Source organism: Natrix helvetica (assembly GCF_964273705.1).
Source record: "Natrix helvetica genome assembly, chromosome: 4".
Classification (NCBI taxonomy): Eukaryota; Metazoa; Chordata; class Lepidosauria; order Squamata; family Natricidae; genus Natrix; species Natrix helvetica.
Window position 1 is genome coordinate 40,771,369 of NC_138550.1, and position 15,512 is coordinate 40,786,880.

The 15,512-nt window shown below is 43.1% G+C and overlaps 1 protein-coding gene across 3 annotated transcripts in view; it reads left to right on the top strand.

Moving 5' to 3' along the window:
• Window positions 1-1,917: 1,917 nt before the first annotated feature.
• The window catches only part of PTGFRN (prostaglandin F2 receptor inhibitor), a 107,937-nt gene continuing 94,342 nt past the window's right edge, over window positions 1,918-15,512 (top strand). For all 3 annotated transcript variants that reach the window (XM_081950384.1, XM_081950386.1, XM_081950385.1), the window contains exon 1: window positions 1,918-2,101. In XM_081950384.1, coding sequence (XP_081806510.1) covers window positions 2,047-2,101 — 55 coding nt within the window. In that variant the 5' untranslated portion in view covers window positions 1,918-2,046. The remainder of the gene's footprint in view (window positions 2,102-15,512) is intronic.

Sequence of the window (15,512 nt, forward strand, 5' to 3'; positions counted from 1 at the left end):
GACTAAGGTTTAAAAGTTTGACCTCTTTTAAAGCCTTACATAGCTCAAGTCCTGGTTATCACTGGATGTCGCTCACAATAATATCTGTTCATTCAATAAAATATGAAAAGAGCTCCTTTTGGGTCCTTACTCTGAAGGAGTGTTGCCATTAGAAGTCAGGAAGGTAGGTCTTTCTCATTGCTGCCTGTCTCCTCCAAACAGCACTGTTTCCAAAATCATACCAGAACCAACACTTAAGATTTAGGAAAGCTGTAAAGACAGAATGCCTTTGGGACTGATAGGGTTGAAATTGCTCCTGCAGTGAGGTTACCAGTTGTATCAACTTGTTCTTTGTTGTTTCTTGGCACAATATGGTAGAAGAGAATGTTATTATTCTGTTTGTTGTTTTAACTCTTTTCAGTGTACACTGGAAGTGTAAGCTGATTAGAATCAACATATAAGAATCAACATATAAGTGACATGCAAGTTTAAATAAATACTTTCAAGGCATGGGAAAAGAATAAACATGGGAACAAACACCTTCCTGCTGTTTTGTTTTACTACCTGTATTATTGAACTAAGCTGAAAGTGTATTAATAGGAAGCACAAAGTTACTGATCATTTCATTATTTTCATCACTGTGATTCAGGATGTCAACTCTTGATTCCTAAGGCAGTAATTTTTTCCCCTTTGAATTAGTTTTCTTTCTCCAGAGTCACCTTCCCTAAAAAAAAAATCCTGTGAAGGAGAACAAAATTCATACCTCATAAATTATAAATATTATCTTCAAATGCTGGGCTAACACAAGCTCTCTAAATTAAAACTAATTAAGAAATGTCTTAGTGAGACTCTCACCCCACAGTTTACATATCAGCGTAAACCAGCATCAATTAAAAAGCTCCCGGAGTTCAAGAGGAAATACTCAATGTCCACAGTTACTTATAAATGAACAATGAAAGGACTACACTGCGGCTCGCAACATGGACAGATCCGAAAACACTGCTGCCGTTTTGACTAAAGTAGACGCACTGCATCCCTTCCCATGCTTACCTGAGACTAAACCTGGTGGAAGCAAAGAGATTTTACCTCCCGAATAAACACCTCCAGTCCCGCCTTGCGAATCTTACCACCTTTGGCGTCGAGCGCATTTGTTTTCAAGAGAGATTCCTACACTCACCACGGTTTTCGAAAGCGCGGGGTAAAGCCCACGTGCGGCCGGGCTGTCAGCAGCCGCGTTCTTTGATTCACTTCCCGGCTTCTTTGACTTGAAAGTCGTTCGGTTATGCGGGCAATCTTTTCCCCTCCCCTCCTTTCTCCTTCACTCATAGAACAGGGCGGGGACAGGCGAGGCGAAGACTCGGGGAGGGGAGGCGGGTGTGTGTCTCCGTTCTTGCCTTTGCCCGACGATCACTTTCCCGTCGCGGAGTTGGAGGCGCTGGGTTTCCCTTCCCGCGCCAAAAAGAGGGAGGAGAGGGCGGGGTCCGCTCAATGGCATTGGCTGGCGCGCCAGCCTCGGGTGGAGGGCGTGACCGCTTAGGTAGCAAGGTTTCCTTGTAACCCGAGCCTTAATCGATGGCTTTCCTCAGCCCGGGAGAGGCGACGCGCGGACTCTGTAGAACGCGCGGTCGGAGGACAAGCCGCGGCTGCCTGGAGGAGTGTCAGCGCTTTACCTTCCTCCTCTTCCCCTTTAAGGGGTGGGGGCCGGGCTGGCCTCCCCTCGGCACCTGTGGGAGGGGGAGCGGGGCGGGGGCAGGGAAAGTTTGGGTCTGTGGTTGGCTGCGCGGCCGGACTTAGGCGGCGGCGGCGGGAGAGAGAAAGCGGGCGTCTCCCGCCCTCTTTTGCTCGCGCCTGCCGGTTCCCAGGACAATCCAGAGCCAGCGGAGAACGAGCGACGGCTGTTGGCTGCCACTCGGATTGGATTCGACTGCTCCCCCCCCCCCCCCCGCCTTCCTGGCATAGGCTTCACTTGACTGAAGCGGGGAAGCTCATTAACCGGCCGCTTTGGGAGGTTCCGGCTGGCTTTCGGCGCGCTTCCTCGGTCTTCGCTCCCAATCTGGACGCGGCGGTATGGGGCACCGGGCGAAGAAGGCGCCTCTTTCCCTGCTCCTCTTAGTGTTGGCGGGTGAGTCTTGGGGAGGGAGATGGAAAAGTGGCTGGGGAAAGGGATAACGCCGGTATGCACCGAGGCGGGAGGGAGAGGTTTTAGTGGGTGTGAGATCACCTTTTTGCAAGACGAAGGGTGACAGTCTGGAGCCCTCAATAAACTAATTTCTCTGTGCTCATTAAGCCGATACAGGTATTGTGGCGAGACGTGCGGTGCCAAAAAAAGGAGGGTGGAATGTGAGGGGGGGGGGAGAGAATGAGTGTCGGTCTTGCTCGCGAGCCATATTGTCTTTGATAGGAGTCTCTCTCTCTTTAATCCCTACTGGGACCAGATAAGTCATGACTTCGTACTGGGCAAAGCACACTTCAGGTTCAGAAACCCTTTTTTCTTTTTTAATGATCGCACAATTGCTTTTTGTTTTAAGGAATCGACCCTACACACCTTAAGACTCGTGCATTATGGGCACATGGTTTTTCTAACCCGAGAATGTAGGAAATCCTTAAGGGGAAAAAAAATATTGTGCTAAGTGCCATGACCGTCCTTTCTCTTACTCTGAATTTAAAAATCGGGTCTAGCTCTTTGATTTGTGTGTGTGTTGAAAGAGAGACCTTTGTTTTCTTAAGCTGTTTTTCCCAACTGTCGAAGAGATAGATAATCTATAGAATTCTTTGGATAGTTTATTACCCCGTCTTCTCCGCTCCTTAGCAATGAATTAAAAACATTTACCTTGAGTTTTCACATTTCACTAAAACGGTAAAAAAAACCACCGGGTATTTGCAACGGCTCCTTTAAGCGGTTAGGGCATGTAATTATTGTGAACTTTCTAGCTGAAAGATTTTTAGGAGAGGGGGAGGGAATGTTATCTTTTTTGTTCATTTTGGGGAGTGTCTCCCCCAGTAATCACTTCATAGTTCCTTTTATGATGATGTCACTGGGTTCACTTAGGGAGCAGTGAACTTATTTGCATTATGTCGTCTATCTTGATAGCATCCGAGGTGCTCCAAAACTAATTTTAGGTTTGTTAATTTGTGTTTTCTCTGCTATGTTCTAATTAATGAATGACACCTCTAAAGTTATAGGCTCTGGGAAGAGCTGTCTTGGTGTGGATTCCAGTGCTAGACAAGAAAAGGTGTGTTTTGTATTTGTGTTTTGGGCTTTAGTACAGTTTAAAATTAGAAATATGTATAAGAGACTGAAGAAACCTAGATATGCAATATGTACAAAGGAATTTTGAAGTAGTGTATTGGTGATGTGTGACTCTGGGGAATTATTTCAGAACTTCTGTCATTAACCAATAATGTTAGTTAGAATTAAATACATTGCAGAGGTGTTTTCATTTTTAAAGCTACAGAGTTCAGAAGAATTTTATTGGGTTAAACTTAATTGGAATTTATGCCTGGGGCTAATGGGAGGATAGATTTTATTAAATATTACATCATTAACTTTAGAGTACAATAAGCCTCAATTTGAAGGACCCATTCAGAAGACATCAGCTATCTGAATAAAGACGTTGGACTTTAGCCTAAAAAACATAAAGGTTCATTGCTTGGTGAATCAGTCTAGATGATTTGCATTAATTTATATGTAAGTTATTACAGCAATATATTTTATGTAATTTTCATAGACTTGGATTTCATGGACATAGAGATTTAGTAGCATTCCTTCTCTCCATGTGGTTCATTAAACTGAGGTGTTATTAGACTTCAATTTTCATCAATTCTTACCAAATAATTATTTTCATTCACAAGATTATTGGATTATAGGAGTGGCCATATTTCATATTTCTGTAGTTCATTTATTTTGGAGGTGATTAATTTAATTCCATGGAGATATTTAGTGAAGCTCATTGATAATTGTCTTTCAGTAGCATGGTTTCCCTGAACTATATTTAAGAACAGATTTGGACTGCAATTTCTATGTTAGCCCTGAACTGAAGAGGCAAGAGTCCAGTTTTAAAAGCCCAAAGGCTTCATGCTATATTTATGTTTTTGCATTAATTGTTGGTAATGTTGCCCAATTAATTGGTTGTGGCATGTTTCCAGTATTAGAAAAGAGGAGAGAACGTATAACCAGCAAGTTATGAAAAAAATGTATTGTGTTCCAAAAATGATAACACCAACAATACTTATTCTTAAATTGTCTATGAAGAAAATGGTGCCTTGCTACCATCACAATTGAAAAAAAGTTTCAGCACTACTGTAACAATATTGCATAGAAGTTGCACACATGGAAAGTGAGGAGAGGGAAGAAGGAAGAAGGAAAAGAAAAAGTATGTCAAGATGCAAAAATATTTCTATGCTTGTTGCATATATTGGAATGTAATTACATACTGGTAGGCTTTGCATAATGACATCATTGTCTGCACCTTCAGTTTGATATAATCTTGGTTTTCTGCAGATGCTTTCTTAAAAATGCCCTTTGTTTTGTTTGTTTGGGATAATTGTTTTCGAGTCACAATTGACTCCTAGTAGGTACCTGAACTAGTTCCTGCAATCTTTTTGGCAAGATTTTCAAAAGTATCTTGTCACTGCCTCCTTCTTAGGGATGAGAGATAGTGACTGGCTCAGCTGTATTCATGCTTAAGGCAGGACGCAACCTCATGCCCTCTTAGTTTCTGGCTTAGTGCTTTAAACCACAGATTGTAAGCAGGCCTGTTTTTATATTTCGTTCATATTTCCATCTTTAAATGTCAAAATATAATTCTTAGAAAAAGCAAGTCAATAAAGAGTTTGAGAATTGCTTCCCATATGTGTTGAGGATTGTGTTGTTAAAGGGACACAAGTGTTACATGTAATTAGATAGAATTTGTACCTATAAAACACAAGTAAAGAAATTAGTGAAATGTTTGACTAATTTATACCATATAGAAAGGCATAGTTCACTGTGATGTGTTATATGATTAGAAATGTACCAGTTATATATTTACCAACTACAGTAGAAAGTGTGATACTGTTTCACAGAAAAACAAATAGAGGCACTTGCCTTAAGAAATCACTTTCTGTGACTGCACATATGGTGTAAACCCCATAGGTAAATGCTTCACTATCCTTCACAGCTTAATAGCAACATAGAAAGTTTCTGCAAGCTGTTTGTGATCAATCTGTAACCTGAGCAAATGTCAAGCTCTCCAGTTCTAATTAAGATAAATAAGATAATTTAATTTTAAAACCTGCTGCTTTCTTTGGTGGGAAAAGCTTGAGGGAAGGAGGCGAGTCAAGTTATACCTCTGTAAGAAAACTCACAGTAAACTTGTAAAACCTCCAGGTGATCAATATTCCTCTTCCATGCTTCAAAGGCCATTCTTTTTTTCTGCCTAATCTTCAGTTTTTGGCTAGCATTAGGGAATCTTTCAGAGACTTCATTTATGTTCATTGTTCTTTGCCATTGCTTGCATTTCCAGCTGTTTGATTTCTTTGATGCTACAACAGTTAGTAATTTGAATCAAGGTTTAATTCAAATCCTGCCGTTAAAGGCTTCCAGTAATTAGTTGCTTGTCTGCTTGTAATCATGAACCTCATGAAGCAGTGTCCTTTACAATGCAATTATAGTTAGACAACAAAAATGAGAACATAAAGGGGTTTGTTCATTAGATATCCTATTTAGCAGATAAATAAAAGAAATATGCAAAAATAAATCTGGGAAATCCTGCTTGTCCAAATGGTAAGTAAAAGAATATGTCTGAGTTTTGTTTTCTTCTGTTCTGCTGGAAATCTACATGAATTGGCCTAATTAAATAAACTACTTTTCAAGCAGACATTTTGGGGTTCAGCAAGTAGAAAAAGAGAAATGAGTGTAACCAAACCGATTCTAAGTTGAGAAAAATTCTGCTGTAAGGAATTATTGCAATGTTTTAGGCTTTTAGAACGAGAATGAAGGTGTACATTGGGAGACCTAGTAGAGGTATAGAAAATGTGCATATATGTGAAAAACAGTACAAGTTTTTGTTTCTTCTTTTGTAATAGAATTCTGGGTCATTCATTGAAGCTAAATGTGGGGAAATTTAAGGCCAATGAAAGGATGTACTTTACACAGCAACCACACTTGTTTAGCCAAGTTCTGGTTTGGTTTCTTTTTCTCTCTAATTCCAATACTAGACAGTTTCCCAAATATAATACGAAGTCAAGTTTGTCTACAAGTCTATCGTATGTTTAATGTTTGTTAAGTATATACCCAAGGAAGATTGTCTGAGATGAGACAGTGGAGATGTTTTTGTTTGTCTTAAAGATCATGGTATTTGGGAGGATTTTGAAAAATAGTTCTTATATAGCATGCATGTGTTGCCTATGCATATTTTTCTGTGCATCAGCAATTTCTGTTTTATAAAATGGGCATTTGCTGGGCTTTGTGGCATAGATAGAGTAGCATTTGGAAGTCAGATCCCCTCTTCAAACCATACTCGCGAAACAGCTGTGTAAGAGGACTGATGCCAGGAGGTAAAGTGAGAGTGGCTTAGCCTCAGGACAAGGATGCTTCTCTGCAGCACTTTTTAAAAAGCTGCTTTTGTTTTATAACTCCATGAATTCAGGAGTTTATGTGAAGTTCTGGAAAGTATACATTTACTTCTAAAATTTGAGATTATATACAATTATGTGCAATTATATACAGGTTTAGACAACTCTAGTCAACTTCTATGTTTTAACAAATCACTAAGTGAACCTGCAAACCTGCATTATGATATAAAAACATGAAAAGTTCAGAAATATGAAAACCCTTCAGCCAGACTTTTATTTCTTGCTCTGGAGAAATAGCTTTCAAACACTTCCTGTAGCAAGCCTTTTCTATTCTTGCTTTTGAATTTTACCCCATTGTTCCTTGCCAAACTTTTCAAGCTCAGATAGTGCTTCCACAAAGGAGCTGTTACATGTACCCCCCATTTCTATACATATCATATTCACTTTTTCTTATCCTGAATTTGTCAACAGCTGCACGCACATCAATTCAAATTTGCACAAAATGGTATGTTTAGTTTGTACCATGTAGAGGTTGTGTCAGCTTTTGTTCACTTAGGAATTCATACAGCTGCATTATTTACTCAAAGCAAGTTGCATTTAGCCTGCAGTCTTTGTGGCCATGCTTATAATGAAAGCATCTGAGAACCTTTGAAGAGATATTGTAACTTCTCTTTGCATGATTAAAATGCCCGTGCAGATCACATCTGTTAGTATTTGGCATGCTATGTGAAATCTACTCATTTTAATGCCTCAGGAGAGAAACTCTGTTCTTCATTGTTTTCATGGTATGTGAATTTGAACTAGACTGATCCTATTAAATTTGTTGTAGTTTCATGTTGTGGAATTGTTTAGGAATCTGCAATAATACCCTATTTGTGCTTTTTTTTTATAAAAAAAAAGCCCACTGTATGACTATATATAGATGTCAAACTCATGCCATCATGTGATGTTTCGCGACATTTTCCTCCTTCGCGGAACTGAGGTGGGTGTGGCTTGCACATGACTCATCCAGCCCATGGGCCGCCATTTTGAAAACCCTGATCTACAACATAAAATCTTCACCAATGCTATTTTAATAAAGTGTGGCATGTAGTGTATGTTTTTCCATATTTTAAAAAAATAATCAGGACTGCTTTACTTTAAAGATAAAGGTTTTATTCTGTCCAGTCATGTCCAACTCTAGGGGGCAGTGGCCATATCTGTTTCTTAGCTGTGATCACATCTTTGGTGATCATGTGGCAAGCATAACTATTATTTACCCAAGATATATGGAACACTGTTACCTTCCACCAAAGTTGTACTTATTTATTTATTTGCATTTGCATGCTTTCAAACTGCTAGGTGGGCAGTTTATTGTCCTTCTTCTCTGCCTGCCCTGTCCTTTGGGATATTTACCCTGGCATTGGAATAATTAGTGAGACAGGAATTAATGTTTGTATTGACATTCATTGGAGAGGAGAGGAAGGGATTAAAGAGAGTAAGCAGGCACATAATGGAAAGTACCCATAGAAAGGAATTTACTAGTGCTGGCTGTTTACCTATTATGTTCCACCTACTATGCTCCCAACTTGTAGCCCTAAGCTACATAGGAGAGAAAGAAAAGCCAAAGCTGATTAAAGTCTTGTCAGTTTCAGGCAGTGTTCATGGTTCTGCTAGTTAAAAGTCTCAGAATTGTGTTTGTTAATATGCAAGCCCTGTTTCAGACAAAAGCAGCTCAGGAAGAGCTAACTTGTTTAGATATTTTCTCTACTCTGCAGGATAAGAAAAAATGAATTAGGTATAGAACAATACATACACATTGGCTGTAATGGCAAATGTGCGATAGAGATTCTGCAAATGTGTAATAGGTATGTTGGCATCAGGTATAATAATCACTTATTGTACTTGTATTCCACTCAACTCTCAGTGACTCTGAGTGTTAAATTCACAAATTCAAGATTAGTGAATCTAAGGCACCAGTCCCAAACAGCCCAAAATTTTTGTGACTTTTAACTTTTGGTTCACTAAAAGCTAATATTTTTTTTGAATATGGACATGACGTTGAAATTGGGAAATTTCATGCTTCAAGATGGGAAGTAATACAGTCTGGAGTACAAATATGAAGGCGTTATTTGAAAAGCTATACCTCAGGAGTCTAGTAGAAGCCCCCCCAAAACAAACCCCAGGATAAAAATTAATACATGAGTTATAACTGAAATAATCCTGAGCTTGAACTTGACAAACTTTTTTCAATAGCCACATTTCATTATAAAATTTTCTTTAAAATGTAATTGCCAAATTGGAGGTACACCAGCTAGATTGTAACTTATCAATAGAATTCTCCAAACAAGAAAAAGGAAAGAAATGTAATCTGTCATTGCTATAATAAAAGACAATATAGTATATTTAAAAAAAAACCTCAGAGCTTAGACCCCTCGAGAAGGAGAGATAATGAGATCAAATGTCTTAAAAGAGAACCAAGGCTGCACAGGGATTTCAGAATCAATTAGGTGCAGACAAAGAAATAGTTATGTTCGCGCGTAAGTGCTTTTTTCAAAATGTTTCATAGTCATGTGATCATAATTTGTATGCTTCACAGCCAGCTTCTGGCAAGCAGAGTCAGTGGAGAAGATGGCTGTACAAATTAAATAAGGACTGCCTGTCCTATGTTATTAAAACTCAGTCATAAAATTGGAATTCTTGCACAAAAATAGATAATGAATTCTAATAGAACTACCAAATATCAAGAAAAATGCAATTAAGTATTCAATATAAAGCAGGATGCTCATGGAAATATGTAATAGAGGTAGTCCTCACCTTACAACCATTTGTTTAACAAGTATTCAAAGTTACAATGACATTGAAAAAAGTTTCAAACATCAGAGTATGCTCATAGTCATGATCAAAATTCAGGTGCTTGACACCTGGCATGTATTTATGATAGTTGCAGCATCCCAGAGTCATGTGATGACCATTCATGGCCTTTTTAATGAACTTCCAAAATGCAAAGTCAGTGGCAGAATCCACATTTACTTAACAATTGCACTGATTATCTTAACCATGGCAGAAAAAGTTGTAAAATTAGGTGCAACTCAATTAACAACTACCTTGGTTAGCAACAGAAATTCTGGTCCCCATTGTCATTGAGGATTATGGTGAGATTTTTGCGCTATAAACATGCAAATAGAGTGTAGCAGCACTTACAAAATTGCATGTGGTGTACTTACATTAAAATCATCTTTTTTCACAGTTACTGAAAGAGAAGATTAGCATGTATCAACCACTAGATTTTGAAGAACCATGGAAAGAAACGTCATCTACAAATTGTAAAAATCCGTTTATGGACTAAAGCAAACAGCTAAAGTACAATAAGATAAATTAAATGTTGTGAAATATTGGTTTAGAAAATAAAATGCTATTTTCCATAGTGAGTTGCAGGATGGTCCAGAGATGGTATAGTCATGTCCGATTGGCCTTGAGACTGGATTGAAGCTGAAGCCACGCCTCTGAGCTCCTCCTTTCAGACCCGTTTCAATCCAGTCCAGCCTGAAAAGAGACTTAAAATTTTGGACTCCTGATTAAGATTTCCCCTGCTTCCTGATAATTGAGGCCCTTCCTCCACCCTAGTGTAAGTCCCTGGCAGTGGCTGTGACTTTTACAGCTGCCTGGGGGTTCGGTAAAAGGCTTGGACACTCCACAGGCTTGGGCGGCGTTCTGGCGGCCATTATGAAGCCAGCAACCATGTGGAGCCTTTAGATGCGGTGCAGAGGCTTTTAGGATTAATGGGCCTTGGGTTTCCAGCCTGACAGCCCCATCATTCCGGAAGATGCTGCTGAAGCCGAGAGGAGAGCGCGGAGAAGAGCGCAAAGCCTCTCAGAGTCCCGCGGAGCTGCGGAAGTGGCTGGGAGAGCTGCAGAGCCGCTTTCTAGCCTCTCTGCCTTAGAAGCAGCTCCAAAGTGTGTCAATCGTGGCGTTTTCTCAGGGGCGTGCTGCAAGAGGGAGTGAAGACTTCTTCCTGCTTGCTGACTGAGGTGGAGGTGTGGGGCGATCGTCGGAACGAGGAGGGCCGTGAGTAACTGCGCACATGGCCAAGATGGTGGAGGGGGCTAGGAGGTCTTCATCTCCACCCATGTCTCCTGGGGAGGGGACTTCTTTCCAGCAGTTGCCTACTGCCTCCTCCAGGAGGTTTAAGGCCTCAGCTGCCTCTTGCCCCTCCTGTGCCACCCAGAAGGATTAGCAGCGTAGGCACAAGGCCTTGTCCAACACCTTCTCCAGGCTGAGAGATTGTGAGCCCTGCAGGACAGGCTGAGCCCTCCCCCACCCAGATCCAGGTCCAGATCTCCTTTGGGAGGCACTTCAAGGGGAGATTCCCATCCTGGCTCCCCAGTTTCATTGAGAGGGTTTTTCAGGGAGGCTTCTCCTTCTCCTTCTCTCCCATGGAGGATCAGAGTAATTTTCAGACTGATCCAACGTTGCAGGAGCCCCATTTGGGGTTGGGCCACCAGCCAGGCCTAGTTCAGCTCCTCAGCCATCTCTGGATCAGATTTCAGGGGACCCTGACTGGGATTCCTTGGAGGTAGATGACCTTCCTATGGGTCTTCAGAACCTCATTGAAAGGGTGATTGCTTCTGGCATCGCTGCAAGCCTGCAGCGGCAAGTCCCATGCCCACCCTCCCAGAGCGGGTCCATGACTCCTAGGGCTGCTTCACCTCTACCACGGGCCCCAGTCCAGCCGGTCAGCCGCCCTGTGTCACCTTCTCTGGCCAGTGAGGGGTCTTTCATGGGAGATAAGACTCAGAGGGACTCAGATCTCTCTGAGGATGAGGAGGATACGGTTACTCAAGCCACTAGGATTCTTCATCTAGGAACTGTTATTGACTCCCGTTTGGGTAGAGTTTGTTGAAGTTAGTTAAGCAAGTTCAGAAGGATTGTTGTGTTCCCATAGCCCTCCTCTCCAGCTTGCTGGGGAAGCTCATCTCCTTTATCGGGGTGGTGCCGTGGATGCGACTACATGCCGGGACACTTCAATGGAGGCTGCTCCCGTACCAAAGGTCCGATTACAGCAATTCAATGCTCAAGATGCCACAGGTACTGTTGTCCCTCAAATGGTGGATGGCCCAGCCTTGTTCAAGGGTTGCAAATTCAGGGAACAGGACCGTCTCATCCTGACAACGGATGCCAGTCTGTTCGGCTGGGGGGCGACCCTGAATTCCTAGCTAGCATAGGGCCAATGGTCATGGAATGACCTGCAGCAAAACATAAATTGGCTAGAACTCTGGGCAATCCATCTCACCCTACGACGGTTTCAGACCATGGTCGAAGGCCACCACGTCCTGGTCTTAACCAACAATGTGGCAGCAAAGGCACACATAAATCGACCGGGGGGCCACGCGGTCCAGGCACTACACGTCGAGGCGATGTCACTGGGGCTCTGGGCAGAGAAGCATCTATGCTCCATCCGAGTGGAGCACATCATTGGCATCGACAACCACCAAGCGGACTGGCTGAGTTGGGAGATGGTGGACAATGGATAGTGGAGTCTTTCCAGGGAGCTGTTCCAGGAGGTCTGCCAGAGGTTCGGAAGACCGGTGGCAGACCTGTTCGCCACTCCATCCAACGCGCAAGTTCCACAGTTCTCTCATTTTCCCACTCAGGAAATGGAGGGGTCGACGCCCTTCACACAAGATGGCCAATCGGGCTGCTGTATGCTTCCTCTCCCCTCCCTCTCCTTCCTGGGTTCATCCAGAAAATGGTCAGAGAGCAGGCAGAAGTCATCCTAGTGGGTCCGCATTGGCCCAGGAGGGCCAGGTTCATGGATCTCATGAGCCTTTCATTAGAGAGACTGTGGAGGATCCTGGGAAGAAGTGGAGTTGCATCAGGGGAAGCTGCTTCACTCAGATCCACAGTGGCTTCAACTAGCCGTGTGGACATTGAGCGGGAGCGGCTGAGGGGTGTTCATCTGTCCCAGACGGTAATCGGGACCATTGAAGCTTCCCACATACAGTCAACCAATAGAATATACGACTCCACCTGGGCAATCTTCGTTTCTCGGTGTCGGTCTGCTCACGTGGAGCCGACCAGAGCCTCGGTCCCACAGGTCCTGGACTTTATCCAGGATGGGTTGGATAAGGGATTGTCTCTTGGCATGGCCAAGAGGCAGTTGGCAGCACTAGCCACAGTGATTCAGGGTGAGGGCCATACTCTGCTAACCCATCTACCCATAGTTCAGAGTTTCCTCTAACGGGCGGCTCACTTATGTCCCCTCCCTGTCCATAGGTTTCCCACGTGGGACCTCCCCACAGTGCTGTGGGCCCTTATAGCCAAGCCCTTTGAACGTTATGGACAATCAACAGGAAGCTTCTCACGTGTAAGGTTGTGTTCCTGGTAGTGGTTACCTCGGCTAGGCGTGTGTCTGAGCTGGGAGCTCTCTCTTCTGTTACTGTGGAATGACCTGTGTGTGTTCCACAGTAACAGATTCGGGATTGCAATGGATTTATGAGTTATTCCCCAGCATTTTGGGGTGGGAGGAATGCAAAGAGTTTATTAGATTTTTTAGCTCGGACCCGAGGCAACTGGAAACTCGACACAAAACACTTTCTTCCTCCGTGCCTCTCTCTTTCTCCCTTCCCTTCCTCAGATTGGCTGGTGGCTAACGTCTCTTGAGCCCAAAAGACCAGGGTGAAGAGTATCTCTCCCAAAGGCCCATGACGAAGGGCTGGAAACGGAAGAGAAAGACAAACAGCCAGGTGCCTCACAGCGGAGGCGAAGTGATAAGAGGTGGATGACTGGGAGGAGAAACCCTGGGGGTGAAATAGGTGGGCAAAGGGCAGGAGGAGAACAGTCCCATTCCATGCTAGGACATGTGTCTCGCTTCTCCCCCCCCTTGGACATCGAGGAGGGGAAGAAGCCAGGCAGCTGTTACATTGGGGATGGGGTGGGAGGTGGCAGGCCAGCAACACACCTCGCAACCCATTCCCTCTCATGCAAAAAGAACACCTCTCACCAAGCCCCAATGATAAAGGCGGCCCTGGCTGCTTCCCTTCCCGGATGTCCCTTTAGTGAGGGGTAGCAGTGGGAGGAGAAGCGAGACACATGGCCTAGTGCTACAGGAGACTGACAACTCCGCTGCATTCCTTACCCTTTCATCCTTGTAAAAAAAAAAACTAGTGAGTTCAACTTGCGAGGTTTTTCTTACAAGGGGTTTCACTGGATGAATGGCGAGGAATGCAGTGGAGCTGAACAGGTATGAGGCACACCTCGCTTCTCCCCGCCACCTGCCACCCCTCGCTAAAGGGGCAGCGGGGAAGGGAACCAGGCAGACTGCCTTTACCATTGGGGCGAGGTGGGCGGTGTTGGACAGCGAGGTTGTCCTCTTACCTTTCGGGGTCCGTCGTGTTCCTCGCCCTTTTGTCTAGTGAATCCCCTTGTAAAAAAAAACCTCATGAGTTCAACTTGCAAGGATTTTTTTACAAGGACAAAAGGGTGAGCAATGCAGCGGAGCTGTCAGTCTGGTAGCGCTAGGAAGTGCGCCTCGCTTCTCCCCCTCCACCTGCCACGCCTCGCTAAAGGGGCGGTGGGGAAGAGAACCAGGCAGGGTGCCTTTACCATTGGAGTGGGGTGGGCAGTATTTTTGTGCATGAGAGGGTACAGGCAGGAGAGGGTGATCGCATTGCTGGCCTGCTGCTCTTTTTGTGGCGGGCTCTTTGCACGGGAGGGAATGGGTCGTGAAGCACTTTGCTTGGCCTGCAGCTCTTTTTGTGGCAGGTCCTCTTTTTGCCCTGCAAGCTGTACCAATAGGTGGTACAGTGGTAATGGAGGGGACCAGTTGCGCATGCGCTTAAATAGTTGGGGCAGGCTTATTTTCGGGGGATGGCTTATTATGGCACATGCTCTGAAAAGCCCGATTGGGCTTATTAGCAGGGTGTGTCTTATTTTGGGGGAAACACGGTAGTAGAAGAATGGAGAGTGGTTAAGAGTCATCAGATACTTAGAAACAACTATAGACTTTAATTTAAAATTTCCTATATCTAATGATCTGAAACCTATTGGATACTGTATAGAGTTTCGGATTAGGATCAAGATAAATCTGATAAGAAATAAACCACCATGTACATATTCTTTTGTGAGGTTTAATTATCATTTTGCACAATAAGAAACAAAGCCTTGTAACCCTATTTTTTGCAGAAGCTGAATACTGTGCTATAGATTAGAACAAACATAAAGGGATTTTGCATGGCTGCACAGATAACTACCAGATTTCTGAATAAAAGAAACAAACCCAACCACTTTACTTGGGGACAGTACAGGATATATAAGAATTGTAATACATACATATTATGAAATGGACATGTTCACCTGCAATATTTGGACGTGCAAAAAAAATAAGTACAAGTGAAAACTGATGTAGCACCCCAGATGATATAGTGGCAAATGCTCTCACTAAGCTATCACCTGCAGACTGCTTCTTTAGGCTCAAAAAAGCACAAAATAATGCACATGGTGCAACCAATTGCAACACTCAGTTTGGTGCACTGAGCTTAGGGTATAGGGAACGGACGGTATCATTCTGTTTCCAAATTGTTTCCTCAGGATCCAGAATAGAGCAGGGATCATCTGGCGTGTTATTTTCCATCTCTATTCTTTTGCTGTTTTAAATGTAGATGAATGAAAGATGGAATAACTAAAGGTCACTCTCTTTGGTACAATCTATGATAGCTACCTAGTTCAGCCCTTCTAATATAAAGGTTCTGACAACTGAAAGTTCTGTCCTTCTGATACAGATATATAGACAATGTAATTTTTTGCCTCTTATTCATGTTTCTCCTGTTCTTGTTTTTTCTGGTTAACTGTTTTTCAGTTTTGGCAATGTTTAATAAACAAACAAACATCAAATTATATTGTTAGCTGACTGAATGGTTTGTCTGCTTGCTCTGATTTGGATATAAGGATTGACTGAGAATGTTCTTGGGGCTGGAAGTTATCAACAGTAACGTTCCACT